The sequence below is a fragment of the Cyanistes caeruleus genome, unplaced genomic scaffold (genome assembly GCF_971803275.1).
Source record: "Cyanistes caeruleus unplaced genomic scaffold, bCyaCae1.hap1.1 HAP1_SCAFFOLD_468, whole genome shotgun sequence".
Classification (NCBI taxonomy): Eukaryota; Metazoa; Chordata; class Aves; order Passeriformes; family Paridae; genus Cyanistes; species Cyanistes caeruleus.
Window position 1 is genome coordinate 1 of NW_028256190.1, and position 22,457 is coordinate 22,457.

The window sequence follows — 22,457 nt, forward strand, 5'->3', positions numbered from 1 at the left end:
GCTGTTAACAAGTTTTGATATTTTTCCTTTCTTTATCATCATCATTAATTTATTTTGATATTTTACCCACTCTGTCCCTTCCTTTCACAGACCAATGCAAGCTGAATTCTGGAAGGTACTGGAAGTGTCACATGAGAAAATGCTGAAGTTTCAAACCAAATATTTCCATATTTTAATCCCATTCAGCTGAAGTCTTGAGCACTCAAGAAGCTCAAAAATAACCCAAGTTTTCCTGTCAAAGCCCAGTTGAGGAGAGAAGGGGATTTCACTCTAACTTATTGATTTCCTTTATTGCTGATGCAAAAAAAGAGGAAAGTCTGATTTTTTTTTTTTCCCTGGGACATTAATATAGTCCTATCTAATTATATACTCCATCAACCTAACTCAATTAAATAACAGAATGCTGGGTAGGAAACAACTGAGATCTATGCAGACAGTTGAAGTAGTACTAATTACAACCTAATTTTTTTTAATCTATCATAATGAGCCTTTCTCCCCATTCTCAGTAGAGGACAATGTGGAATATTTGTATTTATACTCAGTGTGTTGTGTTATCTATTTACAACAACCACTGAAAGGAGAAATAAACAAAGAAGTTCAGCAGATATCAAAATTTCTAAATTTAAAGAGGAATTTTTAATTGCTAATAATGGCTCTGCCCAGGCTTTCACAGTCATTGCAATCTCTGAGAAAAAAAAACCTAAGAAAGGGATATTTCAATATACAGAAAGGAATCAAAAGGGTTTTACTGGTGTGAACTGGTTTATTACAATATTTTCCATATTCAGAGTATCTCGAAACACCCTGCAGCTCACTGAAATCTCCAGAATTCCCAGGAATCTCCAGAATTCCCATTTCTGCTGCTGTTCCAAGGTATTTCTGCTCAGCCCCCAGGGCCACAGGGACCCCAGCCCTGCTCTGTCTCTGCAGCACAAAGAGATTATTTGGGCTCCAGAGAAATCAGCAAAGCTGGAGCTTAAAAGGCAGCAAAAAAGCCACGCTCAAGAGGTCAAAAGGGATTTAGAGCAACAGTTTGGAGCAGCTCTTACAAGGAAATTCCAGCTCATCTGTTGTTGAACATGGATTTAATATCCAAACCTGCTGCAGCCCCCAGAGCTCTCACAGCCAGTTTGTCCCAGGGCACAGAATTCAGCTATTTCCAGTAAGCAGAGAAATAAAACAAAAGCATTAAGTGCAAGTTTGTTTGAAATACTGTTATTAATGAACCAACCTCCTCTTCTGAGCTTCAGTCTCTCGCCTGGCTCGTTCCACTGCCAGTTCCTCAGCTATTCTTTTCTTCAGCTCTTCATCATTAGCTGCAATTAAAAGAAAATTCAATGAAATGTTAACTCAACTTATTCCCAATTACAGTAACAACTGCATAATACAGTGCCCTCGATTGTTATTTGCTTTTTTTCCTCACAGCAGTTGGAGTTGCTTTCTTGTGGTTTAACCACCTTTGAAATTTTAGCACAACACCAGTGAGCCTTTAAAAAAATTTTCTTATTACACAGCTTTTCAATTAATGTAATCTTTTGAAAATTAAACAACATGGACTTACATTAAATTAAATAATTTTCTTCAGAAATATGTTTTTGTAAAGTAAAACCCTGGGAATGAGACAGAGGCATAAACAGTAAAGTCATAAAACGCTGCTTTTTATTCATACAGAACCAAAAGAATTATCTCTGTGTAACAAATCAAGTATTTTCAGATGCATTTTACACAACAAAGCTCTTACAACATCCCAAATATTCATATTTCTCGTTCCTAGACAAAGATTTTGCCCCAAATTCTCCTGATTTTGTTTAATCAAGCAGATATGGAAAGAATATTTCCTTCACTTCGATTCTGTCAGATGAAACAATGAAAGTCTGGTTAAGAACAAAAAAATCAGGGAAGCAACTTTTTCAAGGATATGAATAGAGGGAGAAAAGCTGGAGATCCTCCAATCCTACAAGGCTGAAAGACATCTCCAAAACCACCAAAAACCAGTTTCACCCTGATCCTGCCTGGAATAAAGCCCAACCTACACCGAGCTGAACCTCTGGATTTCCAGGGAATTCCCTCACTCCTGGCTCAGATTTCCCTCCATGGGAGCCCAGAGCTCCAGGATCTGATCCCACCCCAAAACACCCAGGAGAGAAGAGCTGCTGAATTCCAGAAGGTGCCACAACCCTTGGAGCAGTGACAAAAGTCCTGCTAGGGGAGGTCAAGCGCAGGGAAGTTCATTTTTGGGCACTGCAGCATCTCTGTGACTTCATCTCCAGGAGCTGGATTTATCTGCAAAGATTATCCAAAATCGTTATTCCACGTTCCTGTTGTAGTTCAGACTCCCAGCAATTCTGCTCATCCTAAAGCAGCCTCACAAAAGAGTTTTATGAATGAATAAAGCCAATTTTATGGGAGTTTGGGCCAACTAATCCAGTTAGAAACATCTTAGGAAAAGCAGCGGGAATCGATATCCATCGTGCCGAGCTCAGGAAATGCTGAGATCACAGAAACAGAGGGAAAAGTGGGGGAAGACTTGTCAATTACCAGCGAGACCTCAGCCTAAAAATATATTAAAATTAAAATTCAGAGGGAAATATGAAGCTTCCAACAGATCTCTAGCACAAAGCTGGGTAAAAAAGGATTTTTATTTGGATTATCCTGACTGACGTAACAACATTAATTATTTTGGTCACCAGCATCTACAGAATGAAATTTATGGTTCTGGTGTACAAAAATGAGTACAAAAACTCCAACAGACCAGAGGATGGTTTATGTCATAATGAGGAAAGATTCCGGCAGCAGCCAATAAAGACATTTGACCTTAACAATCAATTAGGCTGCCCATCGATCAGCCAAATACTAATAGAGAATAAAAGTGGAGCTATAGATCACTCAATAGAATTATTGTAAGATATAATTGGGTAGCCCCCAAATGGGAGCTTTATTATGTTTTGGTTTAAAAAAAGAAAAAAACCAAAAAAAAATAAAAAAAATAAAATGCAGTTCTACAAGGAGTAGGGATTTGTTCTAGGGGAAGAAGCATTTAGAAAGAGAAAAGGTAATTTATTTGAGAGAGGATTGGGACAGACTGTTTAATATCAAATGTTAAATAACATTTCTGATGGCCATCTCTGCTCACACTACACAGGCATTAAAAACACACAGCTGACCACTGAATTATTAGAGAAAGTTAAACCTGAGGGGTGCAAGACTGCTAAAATATTAATATATTAATATTATTCTATTAAAAATTAAATTATTATTGCATAGCCATTCCCACCCTCTTTAATATCAGAAGTTACTCAGGATGCTGAAATCAGTGTCAGCTTCATCCCAGAGCAGACCAAGTGGGAAAATTTTGGGGCAGGTACATTGAGGCAGGTCACACCTGCATCCCAGGGCTTGCCCTGCTCCTACAGGAGCACAAAAGCAAGCGTGAGAGGGTTTCATGTACAAAGGGACCACACCCCGAACTCCAGAACAGCTGCTCTGGCCCCTCAGCAGGCCAAGGGATGGGTGCTTGATTGGCAGCACTTTCCTGGGATAATGGGAATGGAAAAGCAGTGGGATAATGGGGATGGAGCACCCCCAGCTGAGGCTGCCCAGGGCTCTGAGAGGCACCACACGGAACAGCCCAGACACAGAAGGGTTCAATTGGCTTTGTGTGAGTGGGATTGGTACTGGGGGTGGTTTCTGGGAGCTTCCTCCACGTCCAGCAGAGCCAATTCCAGCCTGCTCCAGGATGGATCCACCAGGCTGGACCAACCAGGAGTGGTGGTGACGCCTCTGGGATAAAGGATTTGAGAAAAGAAAGTCTTGTGCAGTTGGACAGAGCAGAGTGGAGTGAGATTAAGAGAGGAACAGCCCTGCAGACACCCAGGGTAGGGCAGGAGCTGCTCCAGAGCTGACATTCCATGGGAATTCTATTCATTTTAATTTTTCTCCCTTGTCCAGTGTGGAGGGCAAAGAAGAAGAACCTTTGGTGGGAGTCTGGAATCCAGACAGGGTCAGCAGTGATAAAATCTAGAGAACTCTTGCCAGGATCTGGGCAGACCGAGCAGGGACTGTCCCAGCACAAGGAGGTTTTGCCATTTTGGTGGCCTCTGGGATACAGCACCCTGATTTTTCTTATTTGTCCACTAATTCTTCATGGAAAGTTTGAAAGATAATTTCATCCTAAAATCGAATCTAAACCCACCCTCCTTCAGCTTAAGGCCATTCCCCCTTGTTCTGTCACTATGTGCCCTTGTGAAAATGCAGATTTCAACACTTCTCCATTCAGTCTTCTCCAGAGACCAAGATTCCAATCCATCCAACGTTCTTTGTCAAACCTGACATGGGCTTATTCCACCACCACTTTAAAATGCCACAAACCCTGGTTCCTATTAAAAATATATTTACAAAGACTGTGCAAAGCCATTTGCTTAACCCTTTGTATTTATTTTCCCACTCGTGCTTCCAAATCTGACAAATAAGGAACAAGAAAACCAAGATATTTCCCAGGATTCAAAAGGTTTTGGGAATTTTCAGGGACAACTGATAAGGACAGAGGAGCAAAAAGGACTGAAGGATTTCTCACTTCCAAACAGCGCCTGATGTTTCAGATGCATAAAATGTGCTCTGCCTTGGAACTCCAAAGGCCACCCATGAGCAGGACGGGAGCAAAGCTTCACCTGATGCCAATTCTTGAGGAACCAGCAGCAATTTTATCCTCCTGTACAAGGGTTTGGTACACAAAGGGTTTTACAACTCTTGTTTGACTCCAACTCCTCAGCCCTTGTTAATGACAAGATCCAAATCCATCCCTTTTCCCTCTCTCCCTACGGCAGTTGCTTCGCGGAAAAGAAACAAGCAGCAGGATGTCAGGATTACACGCCGAGCGGTAAACAACAAACCTCAGGCAAAGGAGACACCTGCAGCCTCAGAAATGTTAGCCTGAGAAATCAGGAATGTGATATGGACAAATTATTCAAATAACTTCCAGCCTGCAGAGCTGGGAATCTGCCCATTAGCCCTGCATTTGGAAAAAAAAACCATTAATGCAAACAGCATTTAGTAGCAGGCACCTTCACTAAATTCTCTGGAAAGGGCAGGTGCATTAAGTTATTAATGAAGAGACACTTAGGTTTGATACAATCAAATGCCTTTTAGAAAATACTTAGCTAGTTAATGTTCAGATAATGAATTAAAAAAAAAAAGAAAATTTTTTTAAAAAAAATAAACCCAAAAAACACCACAATGCTCAAGTTCTGTTTTTCCTTCTAGTTAAGCTTGGCTATTTAAAAGAAAACTGCTGTTAAATGAACAAGGTACTGGAAGGTTGTTCAAAGATCTCCACACAACCTTTTTTTCCTCCCCAGGCTGAACAGCCTCAAGTTTCTCAGCTTCTCTTTGTAGGGGAGGTGTTCCAGTCCCTTTATTAAATTTGTGGTCTCCTCTGGATTTACCCAATATGAGAATGAAGAAGGTTGAAGGGGAAGAGAGGGTGTAAAGAATTAAAAAATATGAAATATTAGTTAAAAATGAGGCACCTCCACACGTCCTCCAGCACCAAGTTCAATCAGTCTTTCCACACCACACTTCAAGCCAGGATAAACTTCGCTAAAATCTCTTTCACTTCCCCCAAAATTCATGGATTTAACGCAACAATCCCTTTGAAACGCTCCCCAAACAGAGAACACAGCTCCAAGGTACCTCCCAACCACTGCCAGCCACGGGAAGATTCCTTTTTGTGCTGGAAAAATCAATTCCTGGTGCATTCCTGCAGTTTCTTGCTTTCATCTCTGGTATCTGGTGTTGACAACCAACATCAGGGCAGTCAAACCACGGATCCCATCCGAGGGGAAGTTCTTCCATCCCTTTAAGTGGGAATTTTAACCAGATCCTTTGGGCACCTCGGGGCTGCCTTCAGCCCCATCATCTTCCTCAGCTGCTGGCACAGAGCAGTGGCAGCTTTGGGGGAATTAATGAAGATGCCACTAGAAAAATTCCTAATTTATCAGCATTGACACTGATAAAGATTGGATTGGGAAGCCCACGTGCCTGCTGCCTTCCCAGCTCACACTGAGGGCTCTTCCACAATTTAAACAATTTCCCACCCACATTTTAACTTCAGACGTGTAAAATGAAAATATCATAATATACAAATAGCCTTGATTTATTCTTTCTGCCTAATTAAAAGCTCTGGTTTGGTCGAAATTTCACAGGTCACACAAAAATCTTCAGTATCAACGGGATGAAATTGTTTCCTCAGATGCTGCAAGGGGTTGCCCAGGGAAGCTGTGGCTGCCCCTGGATCCCTGGAATTGTCCAGGGCTGGGCTGGATGGGGTTTGGAGCAATTTGGGATGGTGGAAGAGATGATTCCAATGTCAGTAAAAGCTGTAGGAAATCTATGAATCTGTGCTTGAGTCAGGTGGGAAGACACAGACACCCTAAAATCTATTCTGCTTTCCTTCATTTTCAGTTCTCAAAGAGCCCTGGGTTTGCTGGGAGCAGCACAGGAGAGAAAACAGGAAAATGTTGTAACTAAAGTGGATCAGTATTGCTGGCAGAGAATTATTCTAAAGATGTAGTGGGTTTCAAATAATCTTTAACCTTATAAATAACCCAAATTAGCCTTGCACTCGATGAAAACAATAATGAAGCATCCCTTCAGCACACCAGCAGAAAGAAAACCCTAAAAACACTAAAAAAGTCATTTATGTGCTTTAAAACCCAGCATTCAAGCAGCTGTGGGCTTTCTTAAATAATATTATTATTATTATTATTTTTAAAGAGCATTCTCAAGAATAAATTCTACTTTCAGATTCATACAAGTTTAGCTTCCAACATATCCAGCAACTTTTCCACTGAAATTCCCAATTCCAGGCACTTCCTCCAATCAGGAATTCAGTACAAACAATGCTCCCCTCCAAGGACAGAAATTTTTATTAACTGTTAAATATTGGTAATGTGCAGGAATATTTCAAACGAGCTCATAGGATAATGAAATACAAAAACAAAGCAATTAAGTGTGCATAATTTAAAAATATTTAATATTTTACTTTCCAAAGGCGCTCTTGCAGAGATTACATTCCCTGTTTTCCAATGTAAATGTGGGTATCAATCAATTTATACTAATTTCAATTTGAAACAAGACAGTGCGTGGTCTAGAAGTAACAAAACAAAGTTAGTTCCTATTATATTTGGAATATTCTCCTTGCAATATCCTGTTAATGTTGGGATAAAGCAAATCACACTGGATTTATGAGGGGGCTGGAAAAAAAAAGAGGATTAGGAGGTTTTCCCCTGTGATTCTTTGAATTAGGTTCTACCTGCCTGTGCTAACAGCTCTGTTTTACAAAATTAATTCGTTTCTGAGATTCACACTACCAAAAATATGTGGGTTTGACACATTTTTGATATTTTGAAATATCCTGTCTTGGAGGATTTAAATCTGATAAACAGGTGACAGACACAGAGATGCTGTGCAAGAGAAGAAACACGAAATATGTTCAACACATCTCAAAATATCTGAGAGCCCATAAAATCAGGGATTTCCTACCAGTAAGTGCACTGAGTTAAAAAAGCCAGTTAATAAAAATTCCCCTAATTTTTAGTTTCTGCAGGAACTCCTGCTGTGTGAATAAATGATTGTCTGGAGTTTTAATGTGACTTTTTCAATTGTTCTCGATGCCTCTGGAAGGGAGGGAATTATTTCAACCAAACCTTTTTCATAACCCATCCTTCCCCCCACCTCTGCAATCAAATATAGAGATAATAACTTATTTCAGCAGCTGTTTAGCCATAAGTCATTTTTTGCCCTCCTGTTAATTTAAAATAATTAATAAAAAATAATGAAACAGAACTATCAAACACCTTTAAAATACCATCCCTGCATTAAACTGAATACAGCAGTGGAGAAAATTCCCATTTCAGCTGTTTTAGTAATCCCTGCTCCACACACACTGGAAGGCTTTTCTTGTGGAGCACAATGGATAAAAGCATCAGGATTCCGTAATTCAACATTAAAAAAATAATAATCATATTGTAAGCAATGATAAGAAGGATTTGATGATTCTGCTTTCAAGAGGATTAAGCATGTGGTGTCCTTTCAGGACAATTTAAGTTGTCCAGTTCCTGATCTTTACGGTTCAGAAGTTTATTGTAAAGCTATTTTATCTGACAGTGCAGGGAAATTTACTGGTGTTCTTTTCATCTTCTTGAACAAAATCTGTTTTAAATTCCTTCACATGTATTTCAGCAAACTCCATCTACCACTGCAGAGGGCAGGGAAATAATTATAGATTTTTACACGTGGCAGGTAAGTAAAAAGGGCTTTTTAACTGAAACATCTCTTAGAAGTCACCACTAATGGCAAAGAATTGCCAACCACTCCTGCTCAGTCCAACACTCCCAAATGGGCCTCCCTGCACCGCCAGGGCTACAAAAATAGCAAAGTTTGATGTTCAGTTCATCCACCACCATCACCTCTAAGGAGGAGCCTCCAGCTGTGATTGTGCACTATCAGTGGCACTGAAAAGTCAATCTTCCCCAATTTCAGCTCTGGATTGGAGCCACTTTGGGCAGGAATCAGGAGATCACAAAGCTGCTGATCACTCACTCACAAAGGCCTTCAGGGAGGGTATTTTTGTACTTTTCCACGGGCAGGAATACAGGCTCCAGGCACGGAATTTTACTGTCAAATATTCACATTCCAACTCTTTGTGGGGCAGGTGGCTCTGCTTCTATAGCTCAGCACACCCCAAACCTGCACCTACCACTCATTTCAACTGATGTTAATTAAAAGCATTCATTAAGTGCCATGTCCAGTTGTTCCTGGACGTCACAGATTAAATGTGTGTGACATAAATAATTTTTTTAAGGTGGTGATATTGGCACAGGGGGCCCAGAGAAGCTGTGGCTGCCCCTGGATCCCTGGAAGTGCCCAAGGCCAGGCTGGACAGGGCTTGGAGCAGCCTGGGACAGTGGAAGGTGCCCATGGCACAAAATGATTTTTAAGGTCTCTCCAAGCCAAACCAGTTGATAATTCCATGATCTTAAGGGTCTTTTCCAACCTAAATGAGTGAAGAAATCCAGCAAGATTGGAAAGAATAATGCAGAATTTTAGAAGCGTTGCTAAGGTGGAAGGGGAAGCAGGTGGGACTCAGAAGCAAATCTGCAATTAAACCAGGAAAAGACAAGAATTGTGGAAAAAGCAAGTGCACAATAATGATGGAAAAGGTGTTTTAAGACAGGTTGTGTGACCATTCTGCAGCAGATCCACGTCCACTGTGAATTTTCCCCATCTGGCCTGAGCACATCCCTCTGAGGAAGTTTTTATGAATGCCACAAAACTCTGTCACTGACACCAATCCATTCCCAAGATTCCAAAAAAACATGTGAATAAATTAATTATCCTTGAGAAATCTGTGGCTAAAAGCAGTTAATAACTTTAAAAGCTGTTCTGGGAGAGAAGGGAGAGGAAAAAGGTAAGAATCCGTAATCCTGTGAAAAAAACCAAGCAATGGAAGTGTCCTTACAGGTAAAGGTTAATGAAAGAAAAAAGAAGATAACACTCATCAATACCTCTGCTGATCCCATTAAACAGATTTTTCAGTGGTTGGGAGTTCCATGGGAGGATAAATCAGGATATCAAAATTCCACATTGTACACTTAAAGCCATTTAACACCTGAGCACTAAATTTTAAAGGGATTTTAAAAAAATTTTACCAGCAGAAGCTGAATATTGAGAAAACTAAAGAAGGTGACTATCTCCACATCAAGCCCTAATTTCATTTATCGATGATATGGGCACCAAAAGGCCGCACAAATTCTGAAAGCAATCACTTCATCTCAAATCGGGTACAAAGAAAGCAGCAGTGAGAAATAAGTGGATCTTTAGCAGCTGTTGTGGTGTGCTCAAATCTCATCTCCTGTTCATTCAGTCAGGTGATAACAAAACCTGCTACAAAGGATCCATCAGAGCAGAGAAAACCATAATTGAAGAATTTGTTTATTCAGCTCTGATGGAAACTCCAGCGTGTTCAGGCTTGGAATTGCTGACTGGAGAAGGGATGAGAGGAAGGATTTAAACATTTGTACAGAGTCCTGGACATGAGAATCACTTTTAAAAAGGAGAATTTCCAAGTATTTCCTTATTCCTAGAAGACAAGATTTCCATATTCCAACACTGCAGCTTGTTTATTTTGGAGGATAATCTGGAAGTGAATTCAGTGACCAAGTGGAAAAAAACCCCATTTATTTCATGTAATATGAACAGCAGGAGCCAAGAAGTCAGCTTGGAAATAGCCAATATTCACATTTCAAATATCTGCACCCTCAAGGAACTCCTTGCAGAGGCACAAGGATTTATTTCTCTCAAGGAAACTGGAGGTGACTCACACATATTTTGATGTTTTTTCTCCAACTCCAGCAAAACCAGCTTTTTTTGTGAAATTATCAGCACAAAGCTCCAGCATTGTCAACTTTGAAATGTGTGTTTTCAGCCCAATATTCAGCCCTGTACTGCTGCTTTTAATAATAATTGAAAACAGGCTGTAAACAATATGTAATTATGGTGTTTATAGCTATTTTCATTATTCAGAAATTGTATAAAAATAAAAGATAATGCTGAAATGCTTGAAATTCTCACAACATCATTAATCCAACACCTGCATTTTTAATGAATTGCAATGACATCTGCTAATAAAAATCACTTGTACCAATAACTGGTCTCAGCTGATGCAATACTTACTACAAATGGTGTTTTTTTAGTGTTACAGATTGCAAACAAGAAGAAAACCAAAGTACTACAGGGGAAAAAAAAGAGGTTGCAGAGTTGAATTATGAAAATCTTAAGGAAAAAGAATAATCTGATTATCACAAAGATGCTCCCAGATAATTCAGGAATTCCTGAGGTTCACTTTGAGAAGAACATTTTCTTTTCTTCTGCCAACAAGAGTAGAATAAAAGCAAAAATAAATGTGTTTGACACTGACACAAAACCACCAAGTTCTGACCAACGTGATCTGATGTAAATGGTGCTCCCCCAAAAAATTCCAGCTTCCACAGGTTTCTGATAAACACCAAAATCTAAATAACCACTGCCTATTAATTCTTCCTACCCATTTCTCCTGATAATGACTTTTTTCCTCCTTAAATTTCCTGAATTGGTGCCACCTCTCCTTGTTGAGAAATGTCAGACAGCAGCATCAGGGATAATGGAGACTTTTACCAAGGAAAAACTGCCTCCCTCTCATGGCAGGGGGAAAGGAGAGGGGGAAGAGGAAAAAAAGGGGGAAAAATAGGAGGGAAAAGGGGGGAAAGTGGGGGGGAAAATGAGGGGGAAAAGAGGGGAGGGAAAGGAGGGGAAGAAAAAAAAGGAAAAAATAAAAGAAGGGGAAAATAAGGGAAAAAGGGGTGGAAAAGGGGAAAAAGTGGGATAAAAAGGGAGAAAGTGGGATAAAAGGGGGGGAAAGGGAGGGAAAAGGGGGGAAAAGGGGGGGAAGAGAAAAAAGGGGGAAAAAAAGGGGGGAAAAAGGGGGGGAAAAGGGGGGGAAAAGGGGGGGAAAAGGGGGGGGGAAAAGGGGGGAAAAAGGGGGGAAAAAGGGGGGAAAAAGGGGGGAAAAAGGGGAAAGGGGGGAAAAGGGGAGAAAAGGGGGAAAAAGGGGGGAAAAAGGGGGGAAAAAGGGGGGAAAAAGGGGGGAAAAAGGGGGGAAAAAGGGGGGAAAAAGGGGGAAAAGGGGGGAAAAGGGGGGAAAAGGGGGGAGAAAGTGGAAAAAGGGGGAAAAAAGGGGGAAAAAAAGGGGGGAAAAAGGGGGGAAAAGGGGGGAAAAAGGGGGGAAAAAGGGGGGAAAAAGGGGGGAAAAGGGAGGGAAAAGGGAGGGAAAAGGGAGGGAAAAGGGAGGGAAAAGGGGGGGGAAAGGAGGGGAAAAGGAGGGGAAAAGGGGGGGAAAAGGGGGGGGAAAAGGGGGGGGAAAAGGGGGGGGAAAAGGGGGGGGAAAAGGGGGGAAAAAGGGGGGAAAAAGGGGGGAAAAAGGGGGGAAAAAGGGGGGAAAATGGGGGAAAATGGGGGAAAATGGGGGGAAAATGGGGGGAAAATGGGGGGAAAATGGGGGGAAAATGGGGGGAAAATGGGGGGAAAATGGGGGGAAAATGGGGGGAAAATGGGGGGAAAATGGGAAAAAAGGGGGGAAAAGTGGGGGAAAAAGGGGGGGAAAAGGGGGGGGGGGGGAAATTGAAGCATCTTGGACAAACTATTCAAATCCTTCAGTAAAAAGTTCCAGAGATAAAAGGAGAAGCAGAACCTTTCTAGGAAGAACCACCATCTCCCACCCTAAAAAAGCAGCTGAGATTAAATGCTTGTTTTTAGGTGATTAACACAAGGTGAAATCAAAAGTGGTTAATGAAGCTAAAAATGAGAATCTGATAAATCGGCTCTGTGAAGCATTGCCAGAGAGGAACACAACAAACCTTGCAAATAAAATAAAATTAAAAAAGGGAAGAAATGTCCTTTGCTCAGTCCTTTAAATTTCAATTTCAACCAACAGGTAGGAATATCTGCAGCCTAATTTTCAGCCTGGTGTTGGCCAAAACTTGAATATGACACCGTTGAAAGTCAAGGAGTTTGCAACACAAGAGAAACAGGATGGGGAAAAAAAATAAATTGTGGCAATGGAAAGTTTTTCCCATTCCCCCGAGGCTGAGGAAAAGGATCTCTAAGTGGTACCTCCTGTTTAACTAAAAAACAACTGCACAAAGCTTTCAAGCAGCAGCACCAACAAAACACTTAACCTGCCTCAGCTGACAAGTGATGAAGAGCTTTAGGAACACTTTGCTGCAGCCTGAAGATGAAAGAATAAAACAAAGCTTTTCTTTTCATCTTAATGTGATTAAATCGTCCATTTAAAGTGTTCTTTTCTACCACACTGAGGAGTCTCTGGCTGGTAAATAAATTGAGATGGGAAGAAAAGTAGCAATTTGCTATTAAAACCTAAAGGTTTTATTACTTGGAGGTCTCCTCGTGCTGCTGAAGTCGTGTTACATCTAACAAGTGTTATATTTCAATAATAGAAAGGAAACAAATGCACTTAAACTCTGCTCCTTCAGTCAGTGCAAAGATAAATTTAGGTAAGAATATCTGTTGTACAATAAAAACAGAGAGGATTCCACACAGCAGAATGACAATTTCATTGCTTGGTGCTATCAAGTCTTGTGTTGGTGAAATCAAACAGCTCTAATTTACTCATTGGGTTTATCTCGTTAAAATTGTCAATGCTTTTTATTAAGATTAAAAGAAAAAAATCATTCAAACTGCTCTAAAGGACCAACAAATCCTTAAAATGCAAAGCTCTTTATCTGAAACAACTATCTGGGCTTTCTGACCTATAATCCCAGGAAGGTCTCTGAAGGACAAAGGAGGAATAGGACAAAACACAGACAATTCTGCAAGAACACACATGGGAGATTTCTAACAAAGACCACGACAAAAGGGTCCCAAACAGGCATTTTCTGATCTTTAATGCATAAAGTAACTGAAATTAAGGAAAAATTAAAGGAAAAAAATCAAAACATGTTGTGAGATAGGTTTATACTTAATTTTAACATACATAAAAACCCCCAAAATCAAAAACCCTACCACTCAAGTCTGGCTTATAAACAGTAGATAAACTCTGGCTGCATTTTCAGCAAGCTCAGCCTAAGGCTGGGCTCAAAGTCCTAGAACTTTGCCAGGATTTAACTACAAAACAATTTACTCAGAACCAATAGAAGGCAATGGCACAACTTCCATCCATAAACACATAGAGATCCAGTCCTTAAAACTCATTATTTCCTGATGTTTTGCAAAGGGCTCCATGAACTTAATTCTTCCTCCTGAACTGAGCTTAGTAGAAATTAATACAAGAATCACACACCAGCCACCAACAGTTGTTTTCCAAAATGATTTTCCTGCTAAGCACTGGAAGATGAGGCTTTAACAAGCACAAATCTTGTGCTCCTGTACTAAAAAGCAGAAGGTTTTAACTTTTAACTCACAGGCCATTGCTAAGCAAATACTTTGGATGTGCTTGTTAAACAGCAGCTACGACAAAAATCCCTTTATTTGTGTGCTACACAAGATTTGGAGAGGCAATGTCTGCACTCAGCAAACCCTAATAGAGCACAGGCAGCCTAAAGCAGAATAGCATGAAATTTAATTTCCCCAAATCCACCAGAGACCCAAAAAACACATGGAAGGCAGTACATAAAAATTACCTGCTTCTAAGAATAGATGGAAACAAAAAGTGACGTTTCTAAATGAAGGTTCCTTGAAAAATAAATTCTGCCTCTCTGCAAGAAGCCAAACGCAGAAAATCATTTGTAAAAGGCAAAAACTATCGAAGAAAGTGACTGTCAATGCAATGAGTGTGCCTGAGACCTATTTACTTCCACATATGAGGACAGGACCTGGCACATCCAGGGCTCTTCCTTTAAATTTTATCTGGAATAGGCCATGTTTTCCATCAGATGTAAAATAAGAAACCATTAAATCAATTAAATGTCCCCCTGATATCTGACAATAGTCATGGGATAAATTGGCTTTTGCCCTGGACCTCACGTAGGGAAACAAAACAAAACCACAGTTCAATCCTACAGATTGAAAAACTGAATTCCTCCATTTGCAGAACCCTTGGAAACCTCAGAATTTATTTCTTTAGTTCCCTTTCCAACACTGAATAACAGCCAATAAAGCAACAGTGGGAGCAGAAGTGGGGTGGGAATCACTCCCTGCAATTCCAGCCTTCAATGCCTCCCACACAGGGGCCACTTTTCCCATACAAAGTTGAGCAGGTTTATTTAATTCCAAGGAAAGAAACAAAAAGAGGAAGGGAGAGACAGAGAAACCTCTGGTATATCTGGCCTGGCTCGTTAACTGCACGGTCAGGGAAACACAGAATCCCAAAATGGTTTGGGATGGATTTTAGACTTTTCAGCTGGTCCAGTCCCCCCTGCCAGGGACACCTTCCACTATCCCAGGCTGATCCAACCTGGCCTTGGACACCTTCAGGGAATCCAGAGCCAGCCACAGCTTCTCTGGGCAACCTGTGCCCCTTCACTGTAAAGAACTTCCTTCACCCAACCCAAATTTGTATCACGTCAGGTTCATGTTAACATAAGTGGCATTTCTTGGAGCATATTTAAATATATTTAATTGTATTATTAAACTGTTCTTGTGGGGAGTTTCTGGTGGTTTAGATCAATGCACACCACGTTAGGATAATAATGGACATCAGCAGATGAGGTTCACTGTAACATCAATTAGAGGTTAAAAACACCACATTTGCAGGAAATGTTCCAACATCTTTTGCTTTTTATTCCTGCTTGCCTTTAGTGTAAAATACCTCATTCCAGAGGATGTCTCAGCACTCAGAAAGCAGCTAAAGCAGGCAGCCCAGGGCTGCTGAGATCCCAACAGCATCAACAGCAGTGTCAGTGGACATTCCAAATGCTGCTTGGGAATAACACAAATGTTGGGAATACGGTGCCAAGGAGTAATCCAGCTTTTTCATTCATGCCTTGCAAGATGAAAATTCACCAGGTTCTGGATGTTCATGGAACGGTTTGGGTTGGAAGGGACCTTAAAGCCCATCCAGTGCCACCCCTGCCACAGCAGAGACACCTTCCACTGTCCCAGGGTGCTCCCAGCCCTGTCCAGCCTGGCCTGGGACACTTCCAGGGATGGGGCACGTTCCTTTTATACAATTATGGATATTTTTCATATTCAACTCCCATGATTTGCCAGTTTTTCCCTGGAATTTCAGCACCATTTGACAAGGGCTTACCCAGCCATCTGAAAGCACCCACAGCACATCACCTAGACAGAAAAACATTAATTTCTGCAGCACTTCCTCCAACCCCAGTCCATGGTTCCATCTTCCCTATTCTCCTGCAATCCAGTGACAGGAATGTCAAGTTCCAGTAAAGATTTGCTGTTCCAGCACTAAAACTTTGGCACCTTTTAGCAGCCAAAGACATTTCACCTCTGGACAATAAAACACTTCCATCAATACCTTTAACCCAAAGGATATCAAGGCACATCACTGCAAATCATCTCCAAAAACTCTGTGACAAAAAAGTAGCAAAATATTATTATTAATATTAAGCATTTTAATTTATGAAAAGCAAATCATGGCCTTTAAGGCCATCGTGATCCACAACCATCTCAGTGTTGCCTGAGGGTTCCACCTGATTTATTTCAGGTTTCCAGTACAAGTTTAAAACTCTTTTTAGAAAGAATTCCCAGAGCTGCAAAATAGAGGAGAGCAAATAAACACAAATACAAAACCCAAGCTCTCCTGGCTCCTGCTGCAGGAAGGAAGCTGGAAAATCCACACTGGGAACTTCCTGAGCTTTCCAGGTGTCTCACTGCAAAGGGAATCAACCCAGGCACTGCCAAACCTATGGTTTTTTTCCTGTTCTAAAAATAAGAGGAATTCTAGAAAGTAACATCACAAATGTCAGTTTATTTCATCTTTCAGGTCATGCAGAGAAAAAGTGCTGTTGGAACAAAAGGTGGATGGAAGCAATTAATACATGAAAGGGCAAAGAACTGCCAGGGATTATTTGCAGAGGATTCTTGCTTAACTGGCAGAAATTCAGCCCAACTCTCTCAACTTCCAGGTGCTCACAGAAACTGAAAACACAAAATAATTCTCCCAAACAATACTACAGAGCCTCCCTCTCATTTCTCCCGAGACATTCTGGTCTTAAATTCAGTTTTTCATGCAGTATCCAGCTATCCATAATTACTAATATCATCAGGACATGCTGCAACTCTTCAAAAACATTAAATTAAAAAAATTAATAATCTTAATTTTCCTGAGTACTGGAATGTGCTTCCATGCACCAGGAACAGGATGTCCTTAAGGATCTCCCACCTTCCCCACATGTGTCCCTAAGAGCTTTCTCCAATGTGACCTCACAACCAAAAAGTGAAGTTTGCTCTCCTAAAGTTCAGTTAAATCCTGAGTTTGTCTCTAATTAGAACCCAACACTCCAAATCCTCATTCCTGAACATCCCAGAAATATCTTTACATTTTTCTTACTGCCACAAGGTATCCACAGCCACTGAAACACCATCCAAAACCAGACAGAAACACGAAATAAAGACACCAATCCTGAAAAATTAATCCATGAAAACAATCTATGATCCAGCTCCCGAGGAGGAACCAGCAGGGCCCATTTTACACCCCTACACAATATTTTGTGACAGAGGGCCTTGGCTGCTTCATTTAATGAGGACATAATAACAAATACAGTTTAAAAAAGGAGAAAAACCCTCTGTGCCCTTAACAGAATCTGTTTCTGCAAAGGGGAGAAAAAAAATTACTGTCTGAGATACTGATACTCTGGATAATTTAAGCATTTCTTCTTCTTTTTTTCCCCTAACAAATGATTATTTTTTCCAATATCCACTAAGCTAAAGTGAATGAAACCATTCCCTCTGTCTGAAGGTTTAGGTATAATACACACTCAAGAAAAAAAAAACAAAACCTCATTGTCTGACCAAATGACTTTCCATCAATATTGCTTTAGGAATTACAGACAGGCTTGAAAGATTTTACACTTGTTAAATATTTTAGTGCATTTAATATTACTCAGAAGCCAGCAAGTGAGCCAAGCAAGCTGAGATGCTTTCAGACATTGTCTTTAGATGTCAGATTTCAGTGTAAGTGGATGTAATTTCATTTTCTGACCCCAAACTGAAGTCAATAAATTCATCATTATTGGCAAGCAACAGGACACTCATTCTTTCACGTAACTTAATGCATTATTCCTCCACCAAAAGCTGGCCTGGAAGAAAGGGCTGGGTTTAAGAGCTCTAACGTTTCTCCCCTAGACATCTTATTTTTGTAGAGTTCTTTCTCTGGGATACAGAAGCACTTCCCCAAAATCACAAGTTCTTAAAGGAAAAATACATTTAACATTTCCCAAGCTCGAGAAGGTCGAACAATTCACGGAATCCTGGAATTGGGCTGGAAGGGACCTTAAAGAGCTTTTAATTCCACCTCTGCCATGGCAGGGACATCTCCTACTACCCCAGGGTGCTCCAAGCCCTGTCCAGCCTGGCCTTGGACATCCCAGGGATCCAGGGGCAGCCACAGCTGCTCTGGGAATTCCAGCCCAGCCAGCAATTCCATCCTCAGATCCCATCCATCCCTGCCCTCTGGCAGTGGAAGCCATTCCCTGTGTCCTGTCCCTCCAGGCCTTGTCCCCAGTCCCTCTCCAGCCTTCTTTAGGCCACAATGAGGTCACCCCAAATTCTCCTCTCCAGGCTGAAGAATCCCAACTGTCCCAGCCTTTCCTCATAGCAGAGGTGCTCCATGCCCCTGGTGAATTCTGGACTCACTCCAAGTCTTTCAACAAAAAGAAAAACCCAAAACAAACAAAAACAATTGACTAATCAAAACCAAATTTTTAAAAAAGTACCATTTCCCACACGCAAAGAGAAACAAAACTGAAAGCTCAAGACATGCAACAGTGTGAATTAGCAGAGAATTCCTGGGGTGTTACAGCCCTCCCACACCCCAAAATCCCAGGAGTTTGCTCACAAGACCATTCCCATCAATCACATTTAAGGGTGAGCAGCAAACACCACAGGAAAGACATTCAAGTGTTGTTCCATAAAAATCCTTTATCTCAAGTAATTTCTTCACCACAGTGAAATACAGGGACACAATGAAAAAGCTACTGTTTTTAAAAAAAAATTAAGAAAGATGATTTTGTGTCCATGGCTCCCTGACCACTGCAGGGGGTTGGAATAAAGGGATCTTTAAAGTCCCTTCCAACCCAAACCACTCTGGAATTCTGGGACAGACCCCTCCAATTAACAGGAAACCAAATTTATGCTCCAGAAAAAAAAAATATACTAAATTCTGTTTACTCAAGTCTTGCTGCAAGGCTGCCACAGGACTGGTGTTTAATCAGTGCTGAGTTTGTTGGGATTTCCTGTAAGCATCAAGGCAAAAGGTCCTTGAGGAATTCTGGGCATTCTGCTCTCGTGAACATTTCTGGAGCACTGAGGAGAGCCTTACTTGAACTTTCCAGGTTTCAGGGAGTCCACAAATCACCTGTTCCTATCTCTGCCACTGCTCCTCACTCCTGCAGCGGCTGCGTCGTGCTCGCTGTGCTGAAGGATTTTAAATGAGAGCACAGCATCCCTGGCATGAGGTTTGATGCATTTCAACAGCCCTCAATAATGAAATATAAGGAGTTAAGAAAGCCATTGATCTGTGTGAGCTGTACATCACTTATTTCCACCATTCCAGGGTAGGAAAAGAGCATATTCTTCTTTTAATATTTGCTTAAGAGTCTTTCAGCAGAACCTTCCCAGACTAAAAGTCAGTTTTGATTAAAGCACCAAGAATTTTCCCTTCAGAACTCAAGACATATTTGGATATTTGCTTGTTCTGGGGTGTTTTGGAGTTTTTTAAGTTTTTAACAGTGCATAACAGTGTGGAAAGCCAAGTCTAATTTGTGTTTTACACTTGAATGTCAGGCAGAAGGAAACAAAGAGGAACTTAACTCCTCTAAAAGTCTACAAGCTAAAGATGAGCCAAAAAGTTAATGTCAAAAAAATCATCTATGCAAAAGGGCAATGAGTTCATTACGATGCTCTGAAGGGCAGATTTGATTTCTTTTTTCACATTAAAAGCTGAAAAGCAGGAGCAAACCTGCACCTGATCCTCGGTGCTGTCTCCCACTGCCTGAGGAAGGTTCCTTCATCCGATCGATGAGGCTGTCGGACAACTGCAAAACACAACAGGGACACACTTTAGCTCCTTCTTCATCCCCATTTCCCCTCCAAATGGAATAAAACTTTATAAAAACAGAGCCTGAAGCCTCTCTGCAAGACATGACAGCTGCTAAAATTCAATCCCCAGCACAAAACAATCTCCTTATTTGTGAGGTGACTGCTACGAACAATTAAACAGAACAAGGTGATTTTGACTCTCACAGAGGATACAGGGAAGAGTAAAGGAAATAACACCTTTGGAAATGTTGCTGGTAATTAATGAGCATTTTTGCCTTTCTCAGTGATTTAATTTGCCTTTCTGAGGTGCAGAGCACTCAACCCAGGAAGAATTTCATCCTGGGAAAGCCCTCCAAGGACTTGTGCAACAGAAGCGGTCACAGTTGAACATAAAGCTCATTCCAACGTTGACACAAGCACACAGAAAAATACTCAAATTGTGCAGAATCCAACAGAGCAAGAGCAGCCTCCAGTTTCAGGTCAATGGAAGCCCACAGATAAAATTAACAAAAGGGACAGAATTATTAGCATTAAGAACGTCTGGTTTCCAACTTCTGTCATCAAATCACAGAATTATTTAGGTTGGAATGGACCTTAAAGAGCTTTAAATTCCATGCCCATGACATGGACACCTCCCACTGCCCCAGGCAGCTCCAAGCCCTGTCCAGCCTGGCCTTGGACACTTCCAGGGATCCAGGGGAAGCCACAGCTTCTCTGGGCAGGCTATGCCATGTTTCAGAGCACATAAACTCCACTCTATATGGAATGTATAAATTGTACTACATTTTTATCACTGTCACCTATTTACTCAAGAGCATTAAATGACCAGAAATTGAAAACATCAGTTTGCTGAAACAGAATGAACTCCCAGGGCTCCTCCAACACCTCTCCTCCCTAAAAGCAGCAATAATTGTTATTATCATTCCTCGTATGAGCTACACGGTGCCTGACATAGGAAAAATTCCTAAGCTGCAAGAATTCCCGAAGTTCCTTGTGTCACAAGTTCTACTCTGGGATAGTACAGACAGCAGGGACGGCATTCCTGCCACCCTGGAAGTGTCCAAGGCCAGGCTGGACAGGGCTTGGAGTAACCTGCGACAGTGGAAGAGTCCCTGCCCATGGCAGGGGTGGCACTGGGTGTTCTCTGATGTCCCTTCCAGGCCAAAGCACGCTGTGAGCGATGATCAGCAGAGACAGCGGGCAGGAGTCGGATCCTCGGCGGGCACGGGAGCAGGACACGGGAAAGGGAGGAGCTCCGGCGTGTGGAGGTCAGGGAAAGGCAAACCCAGCTCCCGTGGTTACAGCTCTCCGCTGGAAGGGGTCACCACGCGGGGCACACGGCTCCCTGTTCCCACTGGGCGGGCCAGAGGGGAAATCACTGCGGGACAAGGAGGGGAGCGGGGCGGGAGCGGGGACAGGGGCAGACACGGCGGAGGCAGAAGGGGAGAGGCAGAGTGGGAAGGGGAGCCGGGGCCAGGCCAAGCCTGCAGCGCTCTGGCGAGCCCCGAGCCGGCCCCGCGCTCACCCGCACGCCCTTGACCACGGTGATATTCTCATTCTCGTCCGCCTCGAAGGTGACGCGCCGGGTGCTGCCGCCGCTGCCCATCTCGGCCCGCGGACACACGGACGGCCCCAAGGAGACTGGGCGAGCGCGCTGCCAGTGCGCCCCGCAGCAACGCCGCGCCCCATTGGTCCGCCGCGCGCCCCCGCCCGTAGAACGCCGCTCCCTATTGGCTGAGCCTGTGCGTCGCCATGGAAACGGCGCAGACCCTCCCTGCTGGGGGGCGACGGGCACCCGGAAAGGTGCGGGAACTTTTTCGGGACGAACTTCACATGGGGCGCGAGGACTACAAGTCCCGTGATGCTCTACGGAGGGAGGAAGGGGGTGGGCGTGCCCGTTAGCGCGGGGCACGCTGGGTAATGTAGTCATGCCTGGCCCTGAATCTGTGGGGCACCCGAGCGGCCGCCAGCACCTCAGGAGTGCTGAAAATCCTCTGAGGAGCGACTCAGGGAGCTGGGAAAGGGGCTCAGAGGGGACCTTGTGGCCCTGCACAACTCCCTGACAGGAGGGGACAGCCAGGGGCGTCGGGCTCTGTTCCCAGGAACAGGGACAGGAGGAGAGGGAACGGCCTCAGGCTGGGCCAGGAGAGCCTCAGGGTGGACATTAGGAAAATTCCTTCATGGAAAGGGCTTGTCCAGCCGAGGTGGACTCCCCATCCCTGGAGGGATTTAAAGCCATGTGCATGGGGACATGGCGGCCCTGGCAGTGCTGGGAATGGTTGGATTCGATGGTCTGAGGGGAATTTTCCAACCTAAACAATTCCATGATTCCCTGGTGTGCTGTGGGGTGAATGCCCCAGGGCCTTGCTGCAGCCCTGGATCTGAGCTGGCGCCTCATCCCCTTTTCCACGTGAAATTCCCATTAGCACAGCCCCTTCGGGCATGTAATTTTCTTTTCAATAGATTACTAATGTATAAATAAATACTGCCTTTTCAGCCAACAAGATAAACTGCATCTGGATCTGGCCATTCTGGGGACCTCTTCTTTTACCTTCTGAAGTCCCAAATCTGCTGGGTCAAATGCTAACAAATAGCAACAGCCATGATATTTGAGAAACTTTCTCTTTGGTTCTTTTCCCCTTCCAAGTCCTTCATTTCTTGGCTCAAGGAGGAAAAGCCCATTTGCA

The 22,457-nt window shown here is 42.6% G+C and overlaps 1 protein-coding gene across 2 annotated transcripts; it reads right to left on the reverse strand.

The window, feature by feature from the left end:
- Nucleotides 1-321: 321 nt before the first annotated feature.
- On the reverse strand, nt 322-21,715 carry LOC147645367 (MICOS complex subunit MIC19-like). 2 transcript variants are annotated; one of them, XM_086874697.1, is made up of 3 exons: nt 21,296-21,473; nt 19,697-19,766; nt 322-1,316 (listed from the first exon to the last, which is right to left on the reverse strand). In XM_086874697.1, exons 1-3 carry the CDS (start codon nt 21,374-21,376, stop codon nt 1,219-1,221), a joined length of 249 nt encoding a protein of 82 aa, XP_086730823.1. In that variant the 5' UTR covers nt 21,377-21,473; the 3' UTR covers nt 322-1,218. The 2 variants fall into 2 exon arrangements, with proteins under 2 accessions (XP_086730823.1, XP_086730822.1); XM_086874696.1 differs by having other exon boundaries at nt 1,199-1,316; nt 19,691-19,766; nt 21,296-21,715.
- Between the last annotated feature and the right edge of the window lie 742 nt (nt 21,716-22,457).

Coding starts and splice junctions, on each gene's coding strand:
- LOC147645367 (XM_086874696.1), bottom strand. CDS start 21,700: ATGACTACATTACCCAGCGTGCCCCGCGCTAACGGGCACGCCCACCCC. Junction 19,767..21,295: donor CCGTGGTCAAGGGCGTGCGG/GTGAGCGCGGGG, acceptor TGTGTTTTGCAG/TTGTCCGACAGCCTCATCGA. Junction 1,317..19,690: donor GCACCGAGGATCAGGTGCAG/GTTTGCTCCTGC, acceptor TTTTAATTGCAG/CTAATGATGAAGAGCTGAAG.